This window comes from Cygnus olor, chromosome 11, assembly GCF_009769625.2.
Source record: "Cygnus olor isolate bCygOlo1 chromosome 11, bCygOlo1.pri.v2, whole genome shotgun sequence".
Taxonomy (NCBI): Eukaryota; Metazoa; Chordata; class Aves; order Anseriformes; family Anatidae; genus Cygnus; species Cygnus olor.
Window position 1 is genome coordinate 7,242,512 of NC_049179.1, and position 20,216 is coordinate 7,262,727.

The 20,216-nt window shown below is 38.4% G+C and overlaps 1 protein-coding gene across 1 annotated transcript in view; it reads left to right on the forward strand.

The window, feature by feature from the left end:
- TLN2 (talin 2) overlaps positions 1 to 19,150 on the forward strand; it is a 178,082-nt gene extending 158,932 nt beyond the window's left edge. The window contains exons 55-59 of the mRNA XM_040569529.1: positions 4,308 to 4,433; positions 7,659 to 7,721; positions 7,837 to 8,019; positions 12,218 to 12,343; positions 13,992 to 19,150. Of these exons, the coding sequence (XP_040425463.1) occupies positions 4,308 to 4,433; positions 7,659 to 7,721; positions 7,837 to 8,019; positions 12,218 to 12,343; positions 13,992 to 14,120 (627 nt within the window). The 3' untranslated portion in view covers positions 14,121 to 19,150. The remainder of the gene's footprint in view (positions 1 to 4,307; positions 4,434 to 7,658; positions 7,722 to 7,836; positions 8,020 to 12,217; positions 12,344 to 13,991) is intronic.
- Positions 19,151 to 20,216: the final 1,066 nt, after the last annotated feature.

A 20,216-nucleotide genomic window follows, 5' to 3' on the forward strand; every position in this document is an offset into this window, starting at 1 on the left:
GTTGATACAGTTGATTTTTCTTATGCTTAGTCTACGAAATGCACCGATAGTAGTGATTTTCTACAATGGAACAGACTGCTGGTCCAGCTACACCAGTATCTTGCTTCGGTTAATAGTAATCATCATTAAGTGAGCCTGCAGATAAATTCTCTGGTAATTTTAGAATAATTTGCCTGCAAGAAACCACCATCTTCTTCCTTATTAATTGGTGGCTGATTGTCTATTTCTGGGTGAGCCTCTTTTAGACTTGAAATTTTCATCTTTGTTTTCCAGTTTGTCTGTTATCTCTAAAGAAAAAATCAGTTGTTGAAGGTAGGGTTGTTTCTCATTTGTTCCACCTGAAATTTTTTGGTCCTTTTCTACTTTTTAATTCTTTCATTTTGCTTGTTTTCTCTTCATATTTTTGCAGTCATCATATGCTCATGATGTCTTAGTCTAAGAGCAATAGTATGAGGCTTTTTCACTTTCCACTACTGGAGAATCATTCTTTCTTTAGAAGAACAGTCTCTAGTAAGACACGGCCCTGCTAACTGCTGCCCAGATTTTATTGTATGGTGTGTGCATGTTCTGTTAGTTTTGAAGCCTGGTAGTTTGGCTGCAGGTGAATATCTAAACATCCTAAGATGCTTAGACTGCTGCTAGTTCATTGCCCCAGTGATATCCTGTTAATATCTGTCTTCTGAGCTTGTATCTTGCAAGCACTTTGAGGACTTTCCTAAATAGGCTTTGCTACTCCTCCCCATAACATGAAAACTGGAAACCTGATCAGTATTTTCATTGCAGTGTTCAAGGCGGGGAATCATCTGTGAAGCAATGAGATCTTTATTTTTTATTAAGCAAGTTTGGGCTGTCATATTTCCTTTAAATACAGTTACTTTCTTTTTTTTTTTGGAGCTTGGAATTTTTTGTTTTCCTTCTCTGGGCAGTTGTGTCTTGCAGTGCAGTCACCTGTTGACCCTTGTTCTGTAAATATGCTACTTGCTGTAAAATAACAACCTCCCAAATTCGTTTTTGAACAAGAAAATCACCTTAGCTAATAAAAACTACATGTTTCAGTAATACTGGAAAGAACACTTTAAGGAAAATGGTGCTGTAGATGAAGTACAGCAAAAGAGAGCATTGCTGTACCTGCACTATTCTGTTGGTATGTTCTTCATGCTTCTTTGCAGGCACGTGCCTTCAAACATAAGTGTCTTTAGCAGTCAATAAGAGTTCCCTGCTGTTAGCTTTCAGCAGTTTGTCCTTTTTTTCCCCAAGATGAATCAATTCTGGATGTCTTTTTCTGCAGGACTCTGTGTGATATGTTTGATATATTAGGTTGTTATTTAATCCAACTATATATCAAACATATTCCTACAGTGTCCTGCCCTGTCTCCGGGGGTTTTAACATAGTAGAATGCAATATGAATGAGTACATTCACTCTCAAGCAGGTTTAGAAGACTTCCTGCAGACTCCTGATCTAATCCAACTTTAAATATATACATGAAGTGTTCCTCTATCAGTAGATGTGCTCATGGAGGGACTTGTAAGTTGTGTAGGTCTTTTTATGATAGCAAGCAGCAGCTATGCCACGGATTGACTTTCACTGAAATGGTTGTGTTTTCCATGCTCAGTGCGCTAACATTACCCATATTGGTTTTCTCTTTATGAAATAGAAGACGAGAGCTGCTTTAAAAGAAAATGGTTTGTCTTTTGTAATTCTTTTTAATGTTTAGCAATCTCACTCTGGGGGTTTATTTGTTCTCCTATTAATCGTGACTTTATGCTACCCCTCATAATGGAGATTCTATAGAAAACTGGCTAAAAGACAGTACAAAAACAAGGATCTTTTTTATCAATGACACAATCAACTTATTCAGGATATTTTATATTACAGAATGTGTAGCTAGCCTAATAATTTTGGCTTTTCTGTTCTGGTGACCTTGTCTTCCAACTGACCTTTCCCATACATAGACAGTAATTAGTAGCTTATTAGTTTAAGGTTATGAAGAAGGTGGTGCTGGTCTTTATGGTGGCAAATTGAGGAAGGAGAAGCTAATCACTTGTCTCAGATTTGCTTTTTTTAAAAAATATAAATAGCCCTCTGAAGTAACTAAAATCTTACAATGTGAAATTTTCTGCCAAATCTCACACCATTGTTGCTAACTTTGTTCATGAAGGCTGTGAACAGACACAGGTTTTGAGAGCACTGTTGATGAGTGTGAACCTACAATGACACAGTATTCAGTAATGGGAATGAGGACAATAATAACTGCTCTTGTAGGGCTTTCTTCTGTGCTCAGTCTTGGACTTCGGCATGTCCTTATTGCTAAGGAATGCTTTTAGGTGGGTACAGGCTGGTAAACATACCCACAGTGCTGATTAGGCGTTGTGTCTATTCCATTTCAGAGATAAGCATCCAGCCCTTAGATGTAATACCTGAGAATGCTAAAGGAAAACTACAGGGAGTTACTAGAAAAAAAGTTGTTAGAGAAGATGAAAACTCGACAGAATTTCTATAGTTTGAGTGCTGTGTAAGGCCAGTTCAAAAATAATTTCTTCACAGAGGGGATCTACAGTCAATAGGTTATTATTTTTCCCCATAAATAACTCCCTTCCTTCAAAGGAGTTGTGAGATGACAGGAAATGTAGGATTTGGAAGTTTGAGAAACTCAGTGTAATTACCATTTAGATATAAAATTGGTCATGATTTTACATTGCAAGCATAGTCAAAAATACAGGTGGAACATGAGTTACTCACTTTAAGAAGACATTTCTTATCATATTTCTATTACAAAGACATACGCTTCAGTTGATGGCATTAGCCCAATAGCAACACAAGACAAATATTTTTCTTTGCATTAGGTGGCTCTTCCTAATGGTTAAGAAAGAATTTTAGGTGCCAAACAACTTCATCTGCACATCAGTTTTTATTTTTCAGATCGTTAAGTTTTTCTGCTCTCCATGGACAATGCAGTTTCATCTTCTGGACTTTATTTTAGTTTTATATGGTGGCAGTTACGTGAAATGTTGTAGGATTGAGTCACTTCTTGATGTGCAATTTTATAATTAATTGTCACTACCTATTTAGTATTTAATGATTGACTAATATTACGTCAGATAGTAGTAACAGCAGAACAAAACCTGCATTAAATTTAGATGGATGCACTTAAAAAAAAACTGAGTATTTGATCTGCAAGGCTTAACTTAAAGTTCACGTAGCTTGTGTTCCTAGTTATTTTACACAACAATGTGATGGTTGCATAAGTTGGACGAAACCTGTATTTCAAAAGCTTCATCTCTCACAAAGTGGTCTGTTGTGGTATTGTATCCACTAGTCCTACTGGTCATACTGTGTTGGATTCTGGTAGGTTTGTGATTTAATCACAATCAAAAGAAATTGTATTGGTTTATTTTGTGTGTGTGTGTATATATATATATAAAAAAAAAAAAAAACAACAAGAAGCAATCATAACCATTTATCTATTTATTTTGTTAACCATTCAGGAAACCAGTAAGATGCTTAAATGAATAAGCATTTTTAGTGCGTGTCTAAATAATTAGCAAGTCAAGGAAGGTTTTTTATTTTTTTATGGCAGAACAGATTTGCCTTTTAAATAGCAGGAAACCTCATTAGGAACAGTTGATTTGTCTGTTCACACATGCCTGTTGAAAGACATGTCTGGATGATTGAATTGTTCCAGACAGACCTTTGGACCTTTGTATCTCCCAGATGACTAAACTGGACTACTGCACAGTGCTGCTCTCTATGTAATGGCAGCTCTTACCAAAAGATGCTAAATCTATGTGTTTGCTTAGTTTCTATTACACTTCTTAGTACAGGTGAATGGCATACTATATGGCTACCACTGTTCCTTTTTTAATGCCGTACGTATTTAAGTATTTAGAAAACCCTCCCATCTCATTTAGTGATTCTGGAAGTCAGTATTGTAGCACTACAGAGATGATTTTGATATGTAAAGGCAAGAATTTCTTTTCAGACTTGTAGGTTTCTGAATGTAGTTTTGAGTATCCCTGGTGGAGTGTAATGTATTAGGAAGTTTAAGGCAGTTCTTGAAATATCTCATGTGATATTCAACTTCACATGTGATCAGCCACAAGAGTGTTTTAATATTTAAGTTCATTTATGTTGATTTTTAGCTGTAGACCACGTGAAACTCCTTTGCAGAAAACCATGTTGCACGTCTTTTTTAATGTACTCGTTGGTTTCAAGATCTTCTTGTCTCAGCTTACATATGTTGTTGATCTTCAAAATGCAACTGCTTTCTGGTGAATAATGTGTGGCATTGTTCTTTCTTGGTTATAGCAAGCAGATGAGACTCTGGATTTTGAAGAACAGATCCTGGAAGCAGCTAAATCCATTGCCGCTGCTACCAGTGCCCTTGTGAAGTCAGCTTCAGCAGCACAGAGAGAACTGGTGGCACAGGGAAAGGTGGGTAAACAGGAAAAGTATCAACAGTGTTGAGGGGAAGCATTGAAACTGAATCTTGTCTCTTAACTGTTCTGTGTTAAAAGAGTAAAAAAAGAAGCTTGGGAATGGACTAGTGAAAAAGTAAATCTTTTCATTCTTCGTCCAGAATACATGGCCCAGGCCTGGATCTGTTCAAAATAATGCTTCTAATTTAAGTCTAGCAACTGTAATCATGTAGTTAGCTTCTTCAAAGGTTTCAGTTGCAGAGAGGTTGTGGGTTTTTTTTCATTTCATGAAGAGATGTGATTCAAGCAAGTAATGTAGAGTGCCTTTGTCACAGCCTGGGTGTCCAAACCCAAATGTCACAGTATACAATACCGTTGTGGACAGGAATAGCAAAGGGCCTCACTAGTTGTGCCCTCAGTGTTTTGTTGTCTAATCCAATGGGGACACAGGCCTGCATGTAAATTGGGTACATTTAAGTGGACATGCTTGTAAATACCAATGAAGCGGTGCTAATAACTTGCCATTTTGGTCTTGTTAGAACTGAACTCTTTGTAATCCATTTCATATCCATCACTGTCTTTTTTTTCCTGTTAATATAATTTGAAATGTAAAATTTGAATGGGTATGTTGCTTGTGAGAACCATTTGTTTATAGGATCATTGTTGTTGTATAGTTATGGTTTCTAATTTCATCTAAGTCTTTATTCTGAGCAGACTGCATCATGGATCCTGTTACAAAAGAGAGTCTGTCTACTTAAACTGTGATTCCTGTGGAACTTTTTGCTTTAGTTCTAGCAGGAGTACAACACACTTGTTTTGGAACAATAGCAATGCAATTGTTTGAAAAGACCCTCTATAAGCTGTAGCTATTGAACTTTTCTATAACACATAAAAGCTATTAATTCCTATTGAAATTGACAGTTTTGACCTACCTTACTGCTTCATTTAGACTATTGTGCAGTCTGGTTTTATGTGATAAGACCTGTTCTTAGTTTCATTACATATATACAGCTTGCTTTACTTTTCTCACCACCACCACTATAGAGTTATACATTGTGTACAGGTGTGAGCCCTGCATATCTGTCTGGTAGTTATGGATTCTTTGCTCTCTCAAATATGTTTCCATTTGAATCTTTCAGACTGAGACTAATGTCACTTGCATGCTTTCTATCCAAGCTCATAAAATCGCTAAAAACCACCTTAATCTGTCTATTCAAGGAAAGCCATAGTCTACTATTCTAATAGAAGCACACCTGTCAAATATAGTGCCATAACAGCAGATTTGTTCAGCCTGCTTTACTGAATTTAGCCGTTTTGCTTTATCTTTCATTATTCTATGGTTACTTGCTGTAAGATCATCAAGTTTTTGCATTGAATGGCTTTTACTGATAATTGCTTGCCTGCTTGGATTTCTTCTCTTGAGCCAGCAGACAATGCAGTGATCTTTAAGGAAAGAAATTAATCCCAGTCAAAATGAAAATGTAATGAAAAAAACCTTTAGAATTGTTTATGCAAGTTCCTCTCATGATACACAAATAAATAAGGCCATAAGATATTTCTGATACACAGAAGCGAAAACCCTTTCTCCTTCTCTCCTTTCTGTCTTTACTAATTACTAGTTTTTAGATAATTGTCACTTCAGGTTATCCACAGACATGTGTGTGCACCTGTACCTCCAGATTAGTCAGAAATATGGGAAGCTGGCTCCTAAAGTGATTGATGGAATTCTTGCACATATTGAATGGCTCCAACCTGCCTGCTGGGAGGATTTAGTTGTTGATGCTGGAGGAAGTGTTCTGCTTTTGCAAGAAACCTTCTGAGGCATGTGATATGGACCCTGGTACGTAGGAAGGAAGGACAAGTTTGATCTGCTCCACATCCATCTCTTCAGTACTGAAGAGTAATGACTACTGGCTTAGATTTCTCACTGACCTTTTAATTGATCTGGAGGCAGTGGGAAATACTGAGACAACTGCATGGATATATGTGAACCAGGCACATTCTTGTCCCACTTAAATTTCCCACATTACATGGTAAAAGCTGTGAAAGTAACTTAAAGGGCAAACTGGCACAATATTGCAGTTGAAGAGTTTGTTAAAGAAATTTTACTTGAAATTAATTCTTTTATAGCAATTTCTGCAGAACAGATGAAGTCTGGGAAGTTGGATCTGATCTATCTTCTTTTACCACACCTGCCTGTATATTCTCTCTCTCTCTCTCTCTCTCTCTCTCTCTCCCTCTCTCTCTCTCCCTCTCTCTCTCACACACACACACTCTGGACACCAATGTCTATACTTTTTTATTTATGGACTACTTCAAATGATTTTTCTGGGAATGCTTAGGCAAGAAAACTTTGAAACTTTACGAATTCAGGAACTGTAGCGTATTCTGTTGTGTAACTGAATTCTCTCAATGTTACAATAGTGTCACCATATCCTGTTTATGTTGATGCCATGCATAAGGATTCAGTTGTGACCCCTGGGATCCTCGTTATGCACAAATCCCTGTTTCCATTTCTTTTAAAACATAGCAAGGTTCTGGACCATGTTTACACTTCACATCTTCCAGCTATTCTCCCCAAAACTCCCAAACCCAGGCAAACTGGGGGTTGGTGACCAACTATAAGCTTTTATTTCCTGGTTTTTCATTTGAAATGGGAAGAAAACTCTTTCTTGGTTGTTGCCAGTACCGCTGATGCTATGGACTCAGCAGCAGCAGTGAACCACGCAGAAAAATGGGATGCTTTCCTCAAATGCTATTACTAGAGTCGAAGGCAGTTAGGGGACATCCCTGGGGAGCATCACTGGGGAGCTTTCTGTTTTGTACCTTTCCATAATGCCAGAATCAGAACAAATTCAGAAATCATGTAAATCCAAGTGTGTTGTGGAGACAGAAATAACTTGTTTGAAAGGCCCGGAGTTAATGATCTACTGCTTAGTGTTGCTTAGGCCAAAGTCTCAGCTGTAATGGGTATTACTGTGGGATTTCTAAATGTGTTTCAAGGGTGGGGCAATTCAAGCAGCATAGCAATTGGACACCACCAGAGCAGACAGATGTGTGCTGGAAGCACACTTCGTGATAACTAACTTTCCAGTGGATTTTGTGCTCCTTTATCTATGTGTTGTGCTCAGTAACAGCTGCAGGTGTTGTCCTTTTTCACTGATCACTGCTTATCTAAATCAAAGACAAAACAGCTGTATTTTCTGTTGCACTGTAAGCCATCTCTGAACTGTTTTTTCAGGTTGGAGCAATCCCTGCAAATGCAGCTGATGATGGACAGTGGTCTCAGGGACTTATTTCCGCTGTGAGTAACTACTTCTCTTTTTTGTTGGTCCTTAACATATCAGGCAAATGAGTACTTGCTCTGCAGAAATAATATCCTGTGAGAACACACAGTGACTTTCTTTACTGACTCCTAGGCCCGAATGGTGGCAGCTGCAACCAGCAATCTCTGTGAAGCAGCTAATGCCTCAGTACAAGGCCATGCTAGTGAGGAGAAGCTCATCTCATCTGCAAAACAAGTTGCAGCTTCTACAGCACAACTTCTTGTGGCTTGCAAAGTAAAGGCTGATCATGACTCTGAAGCCATGAGGAGGCTACAGGTACTTGTTTTCTTCATTACTGAAAACCCACAGCAGTGCTACGTCAACACTGTTTTAGCACTGCTGAACAAATCCAGAATTTCTGGACGTTTCTTGAATTTCCGTACTTACACTCACTTTTCCTTGTGGGATTCTGGGGGACTTCAGTTCATTAAGGATGAAGTAGTGGTGCATTTCTCATTACTCAGCGGTAGCTAAAGCTCACTTCAATGTTTGTTTTATTCTTCATTTTTGAAAGATGTTGAGAGATGCAAACATTGACTAGTCTTTGCCTAGCCTGGTTTAGATGCAATATTCATAGGTGTATACTTTTGATCAATTACAGGAATACATGAGCTGAGAAAGTTTGTGTGCGTTTTTACAGTAACTGAGTGTAGTGAGTTTCTCTGCAATTATTCTGCATTCAGTTAGGCCTCCAGTGAAAATCAATCAGAGAATCATTTAGGTTGGAAAAGACCTCTCAGATCATCAAGTCCAGCCATTAACCTAGCACTGCCAAATCCACCACTAAACCATGTCTCTAAGCACCACATCCACATATCTTTTAAATACCTCCAGGGATGGTGACTCAGCTACTTCCCCGGGCAGCCTGTTCCAGTGCTGGTACAACCCTTTCAGTGAAGAAATTTTTACTAATATCCAACCTAAACCTCCCCTGTTGCAACTTGAGGCTGTTTGCTCTTGTCCTGTCGCTTATTGCTTGGGAGAAGAGACCGACCCCCACCATGCTACAACCTTCTCTGAAGTAGTTGTAGAGAGTGATAAGGTCTCCCCTGCACTTTTTTTTCTCTAGGCTAAACAACCCCAGTTCCTTCAGCCGTTTTGCCTAAGGCTTGTTCTCTAGACCCTTCACCAGCTTTGTTGCACTTCCTTGGACACACCCCAGCACCTTGATGTTGTTGCAAGCCAGGATGTTGTTGGCCTTCTTAGACACCTGAGCATGCTGCTAGCTCATGTTCAGCCAGCTATCGACCAATACCCTCAGATCCTTTTCTGCCAGGCAGCTTTCTAGCCACTCTTCCTCTAGCCTGTAGTGTTGCATGAGCTTGCAGAGTGTTAAGAAGGCTTAACTTGGTTGCACATGAGTATCCTTCTGACCTGTGCAAGATTATGCATATGTTCAATGAAGCATTTGCCAGCCAGGGACGTGGTCAGTTTCAGATTCCCTTTGTTTCTAGGTGTCAAGAGACCCCAGTTGTGAACAGAAATTTCCTGAAATAGGGTGTCATTGTCAGACCACAAAAAACCACAACACAACAACAACCACAAACCCGCAACCAGAATTGGATGCAACACGTCAACCTAAGTCCATTTTAACGTTTTTAAATGAAACTGGTTCATTTTTACATTACATATCCATTTCACATTTAGCTTGTTTGAACTGCTACTGAATTTAGCACTGTGTTATGAGGGGTAAAGTCTACTGTTTCCTGGAGCTTTGTTTTGAGGGTGTTCATTTAAAAATGGCTACAGCCTTTTCTGACTTCCAATGTTGCAGGCTCAGCCTGGAATGCGAGAACTATTTCACCTCCTTTTTTTCACACCAATATCTAGTATCTTTGGTGACAGTGGAATTTCTTCTTTTTCAATTTTTACCACAGATACTGCTAATGGATGCTTATATATAAGCTGTCCAATATAACAGCTGGCATATGGATAGGTCTTGATAGGTCAAGTCTAGCAGAAATACATGACTGAGTAGCTGTCTGAGCAAGAGGAACTGATATTGTCATTTTTTCAACATAGAAAAATGGATTAAGTATTTAGGAAGAAAAAATAAATGTATGAGGGTATGAAGTGTGTTTGTTTCCACAGAAAGCAGTGGCATGTTTATGTTATCCCTAGGGATGAGATGGTTTTAGTGCTTTAATGTGGATTCATATGGACTGGCTTTGTCGTGGGTCTGTGGGGGAGGTATCAGTAACGGGAAGATAGTTCCAACTGTAACTCAACCTTTACTTTCATATCCAAATGCCAAGATGGGTTTCAATGAATATTAAATGCAGAACAAAGAATAGAAACAGGAACAAAATCATGTACTAGAGGCTGTATTTTCTCAGCTCTGCCAGGAAATTCAGGGTACTCAGTCACTGTAGGCAAATATTATTAAACAGCCATGGAATGTGAAAAGTTGGAAGGGAATGTGAGAAGGAGACAAGTCTAAGCACGGGTTGAAAGTGAACTTTGCCACTTTACTAAGCTTTACATTAGTCCCAAAATGAATAATGAAGGGAAAAGCAGTGTGCGCTTGGAAGTAATGTCCTTTATCATAGCAAAAACAGTGAGTTGATATCTACCAAATATTTTTACTGGTAGATTTGCCAAATCTACTGTGGTTTTTCAGCTAGCTTTGCCCCCAGCACAAATGATTTTATATAGCTTTAATCAATAGTTTAGGTACAGGAGTTTGAGTATATTATTTTTCTCTTTTCTAGCCCCACAAACAGCTGCAAGCTTTGGGAGAAGGCATTTGAACTGCATTTCCCATGAATGGTAGCTTGGAATGCACTGTTAGGGAGTCTTTTCCAAAACTTAAGGAAATAAGTGGAAACGTTTCCATTTGCTTTGGATCAGGTCCAGACTAGGCAAAGCAAATTTCAAATGACTTGTTTTTTGGGTCATTTCAGGTGGAAAAAGAGTTAAGTTGAAAGGGAGGTGATATTTGAGATATGGAATAGGACAGAGGGGGTTTAAGAGCTGGTCCATGTGGCTTCCCTTCCTGCTGCCTGTGTGCCTCCAGCATGTCAGTGCAGGCTGTCCTGGCCAGTGGCCTCTGTGGGAACAAGTGTTCTCAGCACATAACACCCCGGGGACATTGGGAGCCATGGAACAGAGAATGGTCTTCCTATTCTCTCTTTCTTCCTGTCACAACACTGCAAGTATCTGCCTTTTCTATGCAGTCTGTGATAACATTAATGTTGTGAGTTGATGTTGTTGACTGATCTGCTGTATGAGCAGGACTTAGTGTGAGATGTTACACTACTGGATAAGATCAAAAGTTCATTAACCCTATGTAAACTTTTAGAGTCTTGTTGGTCAATAGATTAAGCTTTACTTACGTCTGTCCCAACCTCCTCCTGCTATAACATCATTCCATGCATCAGGAATATCTCAGTGACATGCAAATCCACTCCTGTAGCTCAAAGGTGTAAAATTTAGTTTGCAGGATAAACATCTTCGCAGTCCAGGGGTTCGAGTAAGGGGATAGGAGATTTAACCATTCACATCCTTCCCTTCATGAAGTATTCAATTACTCTTAAGAATACTTGATACAAAGTAATGCTGTACAGGATTGCAGAAGCAAGTTTGAGTAGTGATAAAGTCATGTCAATTTGATAAGATGTTCCTTCTGGTATCTCAACTAAATTCTTCACATGTGTTTCTCTTGCACAGGAGGTAGAAATATCTTTGGTGTTCTGTCCCATTTTGTAAAGTTTTTTCTTTGCTAAAGCACTTGAAAGGTGGGTCCCCAAATGTATTTCAGTATTTGTATGTACAACTGAGTAGCACATATATAGATAAGTCTCCCAGTCAGTCTCTCAGATTGAATGACCTATGACACCTCTTGGCTCTAAGTCCGCAGCAGCCCAGAAGTTTCTTTTCTTGCCTCTGTTCTGACATTAATGATTAGATAGAGAGGTGGGAAGGAGGAGGATTCCAGTAAGAGCCAAGTAGGAGGCATAGGTCAAATCTTTGGTGTATCAACCAAGTTGAAATACAAAATATCAGATATGTGCCTTATCTGGGACAAATTTTAAGAACTGCCAGTGATATATCAAAAATCTCATTTACACCTCCATGTGCAGTACCCCTTAAACCATGGGCTACTCTTTTAGAGTCAGCTTCCATGATTTTCACCAGTTATTAGTACAGTAGGGCAAATTCAGTGCCAGATCATATGATGCTGAGCGCTATGCTAGTCAGCTGTCTGCACAGGGTATTTCCTAGTCAATGGTCTTCAAGGCCTGAGTGCTCCAAAACAAGGTGCCAGCTCCACCTTTTAGCTCTAGTAGAAGAGATTGATTTTGATCAAAGCTTAGATTTTTGGAAGAATTACTTTTCTTTTCACTGGAAACAAACAAAAAAGGATGCCTTCCTGTGAAGGTAAGCAAAAATGTTTCAGTTTTGGTGCTCAGAAGAATCAATGCTACAATTATGCATTTTTGTTATTACTGAATTTCTTCTGTCTTTTCCCAAGGCTGCAGGAAATGCTGTCAAGCGAGCATCAGACAATCTTGTCAGGGCGGCTCAAAAAGCAGCATTTGGAAAAGCAGAGGATGACGACGTTGTAGTCAAAACAAAGTTTGTGGGTGGAATTGCTCAGGTTGGTACAATCACCAATAACTAAAGTGCAGAAAAACTGTCATGGAAATGTAGCATAGCATTACAATGTTCACATGTTGTATTTCTGACTGGACAAAGCTACATAGAGATCTATGATAAATCACTTTCCTCAGTTAAGTAACCGCTGACATAACAGCAACATGAAATGCTCTAGCATGACTACACTTCTTCATTGAGTGGTTACCATTGAGTGGTTACCATAAGAGCAGTTACAGTTGTCCAATATCTTGTCAATTTTTGTCCTGATTAAATTAATGGTTCTTTTCAAACTTCTATTATGCACTTTAAATATCCCCAAGTCTTAATGGAATACCAGTTTTGTGTGTATATCATCAAAGACAAAGCGTGAGAGAGAAGAACTGATGACATTTCATTACACTGACCTTACTAAATATGGTGAAATAATAACAAAGATTTCAAGGCTCTGATGTTATACCAAATTCTGGATTCATTGTTATGAATAAGAAGAAACAGCATCAACTGAGGTTACCATACTGTGGTTACATACTGTACTGTACATACCATACTGAGGTTACATACTGTAACTTGTCAATTCCTGTAGTACTGTCATTTCTCCTTTGGCATTTCAAGATCACAGAATCACAGAATCGTCTAGGTTGGAAGAGACCTCCAAGATCATCTAGTCCAACCTCTGTCCTAACACTAACAAGACCTCCACTAAACCATATCACTAAGGACTACATCTAAACGTCTTTTAAAGACCTCCAGGGATGGCGACTCAACCACTTCCCTGGGCAGCCCATTCCAATGCCTAACAACCCTTTCAGTAAAGAAGTTCCTCCTAATATCCAACCTAAACCTCCCCTGGCGCAACTTTAGTCCATTCCCCCTCATCCTGTCACCAGGCACGTGGGAGAATAGACCAACCCCCACCTCTCTACAGCCTCCTTTAAGGTACCTATAGAGAGCGATGAGGTCGCCCCTGAGCCTCCTCTTCTCCAGGCTAAACAACCCCAGTTCCCTCAGCCGCTCCTCATAAGACTTGTTCTCCAGATCCCTCACCAGCTTCGTTGCCCTTCTCTGGACTCGCTCGAGCACCTCCATGTCCTTCTTGTAGCGAGGGGCCCAAAACTGAACACAGTACTCGAGGTGCGGCCTCACCAGAGCCGAGTACAGGGGGACAATCACCTCCGTAGCCCTGCTGGCCACACTGCTTCTTATACAAGCCAGGATGCTGTTGGCCTTCTTGGCCACCTGAGCACGCTGCTGGCGCATATTCAAGATGCAGGAGAATATTTCGGTTCCATGCAGCAATGAGTATGCAATTCTACTGTCACACAAACAATATGTTAAGACATGGTGTTTGTCTAATTTTTGCTAATTGGACAGTGAATATTGGAAGAGCACATTCTAAAATCCAACATGGATGTATGGTAAAACTATGCTGGAAGATACTTTTTTTCTTTTTATCCTCTATATGTAACAAGTGGGAATAAAGTACTATTCTTGATGGAATCTGGGAAACATTTGAGCAATTCCTGCTGAGGTCATTGAAACTTCTGTGGATAATGCTGGGAACCCTTTCTGTGACTGGTGCCATAGAAAAAGAAAGATGGCTTTACAGACAGTATTCCTTGCTATCCTAATTCGTGCTTCTTTTTTTCTAGATCATTGCAGCCCAAGAAGAAATGCTGAAGAAGGAAAGAGAGCTGGAAGAGGCAAGGAAAAAACTAGCTCAGATCCGCCAACAGCAATACAAATTTCTACCCACAGAGCTGAGAGAAGATGAGGGTTAACCTGCTGAGATGTTGTTCTTTCCTTTTTCTCTTTTTTTTTTTTTCTTTTGAAGAAATAAGCTAAAGGGGGACAGTACAGTGAGAACTGGTCTGACAACATTCTGGTATGCCAAGCACTTATCTAAATAAACTGCTTATCATATCTTTGGATGAGCAGAGGGCAATAAACACTTGTTCTTTGTCATCTGGTCAGCTGAGGTGCATGATGATCAAATAATGGTACAGTATTAAGTTCATTCCTGTTCCTTCCTGGACTTGCATCTCAGGACAAAATGTTTTACTTTTTATTGAAGATTCTAAATCAGTATTATTGTCAGTTTCCTGATGCTTGACATAATTATTGTTCCTTGACTTGTTATAAAAACTTGTTATAAAACATTCATAGTATTAATAGGAAAACAGTCAAGAAATCATGCACGTGATAAATATCACATGAGCTGGTGGTTTTCCCCCTTACCCTTGTAATGAGAAGATCAAGTCAGAAAAAGGTATGTCTTGAGTGGGAAAGATGCACGTATGTGGGTTTGAAGAAGATGCCTGGCCTCTTTCAGTGTTATATAGCTGGTTCATCCCAAAACTGGAGGAATTCTCTCTGCACCTGTTTGCACTAGTGTTATTAGTTCTTACCTGATACCAACAAGCTTCTGCTTGTACAGTATTATGGTTCACAAAATGTGGCAATAGCCATTCTTTAGAGAGCGCAGAAAACAAAGAAATGGAAACCTCGTCACTGCCTCAATCATAGCAGGTTCATGAAGGAAGATGCTGTTCGAATTATATACCTCTAACGTGTGACTACTTTTACAGTATTATACACACATACACATGCTCTCACATTGGACTGAATAGTTTGTGTTCTGTTTTGTAATTGAAATTATCTGGTTTGTACTGTGGGATTTCTGTCAGAATGTATGTTAGTTAAAAAGGGAAATACCCAGTACAACAAAAGACTATCACAACTCTTGCTATTCTTTTAATAATTTCACTTGTAATTATTTTGTTTTGAAACCTGTGGGTGTCATAGGAGAAAAGAATAAGTGATTTACAAGTAGACCTTTCCTGTAATGTAAATAATAAAGATCTGGACTCTAGGGAGTTTATTTTCATACTTGGTATTGATGAAAATGTACTCACCAAAGAATTGCAGAGAAGGAATAGCAGCAGTCTGAGCAGCAATCTTTGTCTTCAGCTGCAGAAAGGTACTGTATGTTCTCAATATCTCTGTTGTGACCTAAACAATAGCAACAGGGGTAGAGTGAGTAAAAACTCTACCTTTTATCCTGTCAAAGAAGGAACATGAACCACAGCAACTTTACCTAGCAAAAGATAAACTGACTAACTGCAGAAACACCATCCCTCGTAACGGCAATTTCCAACATACCTACACCTCCACTCAAGCCCTCTTAATAATGTCAAGTCTACTTAGGTCAAAGGATGATGCCACTACAGTGCTTCTGAAGGCTGTGCTGTCATTTAGATACCTGTAAAGTACCTCCAACTGAGCCTATTATGTTATATGCAGACTCATCTAGTCAACATTGTTGCAGAAATATCTTGTAGACTCAGAAGTAACCCCTAGTGGTAGGTTTACCAGTTTAGATAATGCTAACTCATTTAAGTTACTTGCATGGCATATAGTTAACAGGAATTTTGTCACACTAGTGTTAAATATATAGGAAAAATGATTACAAAAATAATAAATATTAACGTGTACAAAGATTTTTTTGTTGTTGTTAGTCTCTTCTCTGGTACTGAAATATTTCAGACAATAGAATTGTTGGAGAATCCATACTGATGGGAGGGGAAAAAAGGGAAATCCCAGATAGAATCATTGGTTATTGACAGATGTGCTGTGATGTGTAAGCTTTTGTGCATGCACAACCCTTATTGTCAGAGACGCAATTCTGAGTTCTGTAATATACAATTCAGCACAATTGTGGTTTTTTTCCACTCAACTTTTAAACAGTGAATTCAGTGAGTGGTGTAGTGTCACAGAATCTCAATGTTAAGAATTCCTACACACGTAAAAAGCCTTCATGTAAAGTTTTAGGTAGAAAGGTAAATCAGTGTTACTCTTGTAAGACCTAAATACAGACAGCTCTAAATGATAGAGATTTTCTGATGATGATGGTAGGCCAAGCTTCTCTGCAATCTCTCTCTCATATGTTCCTATCTTTTTTGGAAAGATCTACAAGAAAAATTTGTTGTTGTTCTCCTTTCGGCCTATTTTTATCCTATTATTTAGTCTCATTAAAACAAGAAGAAAGATGATGCTGTCCTTAGTACCTTGCCATTATTCTACCTTAGGTATATATAATAATGTTTTAATATATTTTGGTCAAAATGGTATTTGCCGGTTTGAAAGAAGCCACAAGCCTGGTCAAGTTCAACTTCATGCAGAAATTGCATAGCTAGAAAATTTTATGAGTTCATAGGTGGAAAGAGCCTGCTCAAATTGTGTTCCAGATAAAGTTGTTTGGGAAGTCCATTTCAGCATAGTTATTTTGACACCTCTATATTCCTGATTTAATGCTCACTCTCTCTCATTTGACAGAAAGTATTGTTCTTTTTCTCCTCAGCTATGTGCTCCACAGAGGAACCACAGTCAGCTAAGTAACTGAATAGAACAATTCAAGGAGTTTTTTTTTTTTTTACTGTGAACTTTGGGACTTGATTTGGGAAACATTCAGAGAATATAAGCACATTCAAGGCTTTCTATTTCAATTTGTGCTTGATGTTATAATCTGCAGTACCACTGAAGTCCACATGTGAACATCTGTGGAGTTTAGAACTAGTCCATGCATTTATTTGTCATGGAAACTTGCAGCAGTAAGTGACAAGTTGGGGTAAGGGATGGAAGTTAGTTAATAGAGAGGACAGATGTTTACTTTTTGCTGTTAACTTGTGAAATGGTATATGGGCTCTGTTGTATCTCACCTTTCTTCATGTGGATTTCACTTTAAGGAATTGTATGCAAATTAAAAGCAAAATGCCTCAAAGTTGTTTGTGTACAAATAGTCTAGTGTTGTTTTCCCTAACTGTCCAGAAAATAACTCAAATGGAACATTTTATCATGTCTTTTTTCCTTTTCTACATCAGAAGCTTCAAAGAAAAGGTTTAAAACAAAAATTGAAGGCTAGACTCTTGCTTTGTCTGTCCCTTTCCCTTTGACTTTCTGCATCTTCATTACCTAATTCCTAGTGAAGGAATGGATAATTGTTGTAGAAACCTTCTCACTCTAAATGTGTTGAGCTCATGAGCAAATTTTTGGCTCTTAATCAGACCAAACTGATAAGATATTTACCTCAGGAGTATGGCATCCATCATCATTAATTTTATCCCCCTCCACTTAGTTTTTTAATCTATAGTTTTGGATTTTTTTTTGACTTGCACTGCAATTGTTGTCCTTACATAAGTGCATAACAATTAACAATTTATCTGCCCATATTTGACATGATTCCTGGAACCTGCTTTTCAGTACTCACAGTAGTGTAAGTTAAACACATCGTAGTTGTACCTGTTAATGGAACAACACATTCCTGTGATACAAAGTTTGACGCCACATGCAGAAACTTAGGTTGTTTGAGATGCTAGTCTGTTACAGATGGCTATTTTATTTGACCTTAGTATCTGCGGTGAAGTCTGATAAATAAGCTCAGAGGTGACAGGTGCACAGACTGGATCAGGCTCATGAGCTACTTTACTGTTAACGTGTGAACTCTGTCCTTGGGCACCAAGCATCATTCAGTGGAGAACAATGCAGATGTCACTAAGTGCATGCAGCACAGGGTAAAGCCGCATGGGGGTATTTCCAACTAAGAAGCATCATCACGGCTTTCATCAGGATGGTCATGGGGACAGATGCACCTCCGAACTTACTCTGCTTTGGAGGACCTGGTACTGAGGCATAACAGCATTCATTTCTTCAGTAGCTGGTAGTTCCGATGCTTCTGGGCAGAACGTAGTCTATGTCAGCTGCTTGGTATTTGCTGTCCTTGTTTTCAGTGTAGCATCATTTTAGTATGTGTTGAAAACATCCTAGCCACAACTTTAGAGACTCTACGGAAGTTAATTTTTTGTGCTTGCCCAGTAATGCCTGAAGACTTCAAGACTAAACTGTTGGTTTTTTTTTTTACATGCTTCGATTCCTTTTGTCCTTAACATTTTTTACAAGTTACTTTGTTTTTTTTCCCTCTCCCTTTTGTTCCAAGCATTTATGAGAGCTGGTCTTTCATCCTCAATCATCCCCTAACAATATATATACCAAGTTTTCCACTGATCAGCTCTTTCTAGCATTGCTTAGGACAAATACTAATATGTTGGATTTATCCACTCTTAGTTTGGATAATGGAAGTCTTATGTATCAGATCTGATTTTATTTCCCTACTGATTATTTCATGTAAGTATATTTACTTATTTTAAAAATGGATAGTATGGGCTGGTGACTACTCGGTGTCCTGAAGTGTCCACCACGAGAGTTTATCCCAGGTGAAGTGGTTTTCTTTTCTCCTGTTACCCGTACCTGCTATGCCTATGAAGTCAAAATCTTTTTATTAAAAATGTTAGGTGGAACATGAAGTTCATAACTTCAGAACTACTGAACATGAAAATTCCCTCACAGTACAGTCAATTGCTGATTTAGCAGTCTCAGAAGTGTTTTGAAGTCTGTGAAGAAGATTGCATGAAGACAGTCAGAAAAAGTTGGCTATTTCTTTAATACAGTTCTTACTTTTAAACTGCTGGATTTAATAATATCAGTTGGAATTTGCAACTCCACACAGATCAATATTCAGTACTTTCTGAGCTGTTAGTATAATCCTCTTGTTCTGAAATAATTATCTGTAGCATGTTTTGTCTTCTCTGAATATGGTTCACAATCAATCTTTTTAGTGGCTTTTTGTATTTTGTAAGGTGCAATTGATCAAGTATGAAGATAAAAACAGAGGTTTGTTCCAGTATTATAGTTGACGATCTTTTGATTCAAATTGCATTGTGTATTTTAATTTATTGAATAAAATGTTTACTTGAACATAAGTAAGCAAACTGTTGACCTGATTAAGAATAAGACTGGTTAGCCAGGAACTAAATAGATCAGTAGTAGACATATCCAGGAAAGGGTTAATATTTATATTCCCATTTAGTCACTAACTGGTCTACATTATTTTTTTACATTAAAGTTTCTGTATTCTGTGAGCTCCAGAGAAATCAAATGCATTCTTTTCCTGTAACTATATAGCAGAGGGACTAAAACAGTGATTGTGATTGGTGCCAAGAACAACCCTGTCTTTCACTGCCAATGCTTTAGACAAACATTCTGTCTTCCAGAGTTGAAATTAATCTGCAAGAATTTGTGCTCAGTGCCTTGGCTTTGCCTCATGCAAAGGCTTCTAGTAAGGCATTAGCCTCAGTTCTCCTCCAGCTTTTACTCAATGCTTCATTTTTTGTCTTTTTCTACAAGAGAAGTGACAGCTTTAGGACTTTGGCCCAAAGCTCTTGCAGGTTATTTAAATCAGCCTCTTGCTTTACCAAAGCTGCCTGCAAAATATGAAAATCCTGAGGCACTGAAGCCTTTTATTGTGACACTTTATCCACAGAACCAGTTTTGAAGTTTACTCACAAATGCCTTTAGTCATCTGCAGCTCTCATCCATGTGAGAGACATTAACAGCACCACACTAATGATTCCTGTCTGTCTGCAGTTACTTTTTGCCTTTGGCTATATAAGGAAGAGAATTTTCTCATCTAAAGATCCATCTTTTGTTTTCATTTTTAACAGTAAGGGAGTTGAAATGACACTATATTTCTAAAATAGCACACTTTCTCTAGATCCAGTCTGAGGATTATATTTAGTTATACTTCTATGTAAATTGTTGCCTGTACTTTAAAAAAAAAAAAAAAAAGAAGAAGAAAAAAAAAGCTTATGTGGCAAAGCTGGTGTGAGACATCTAGTAGCTGCTCAAGCACGTATTAAGTGCTTGTACTTGCAACAGTTTTGTATATTTTACTGGGGGGAGGAAGTTCATTGCTTTACTTAACAATTCAAAGATTACTAGATTTTAAATGTAGAGAGTTAAAGCAATACAGTCACTGTGGGAAT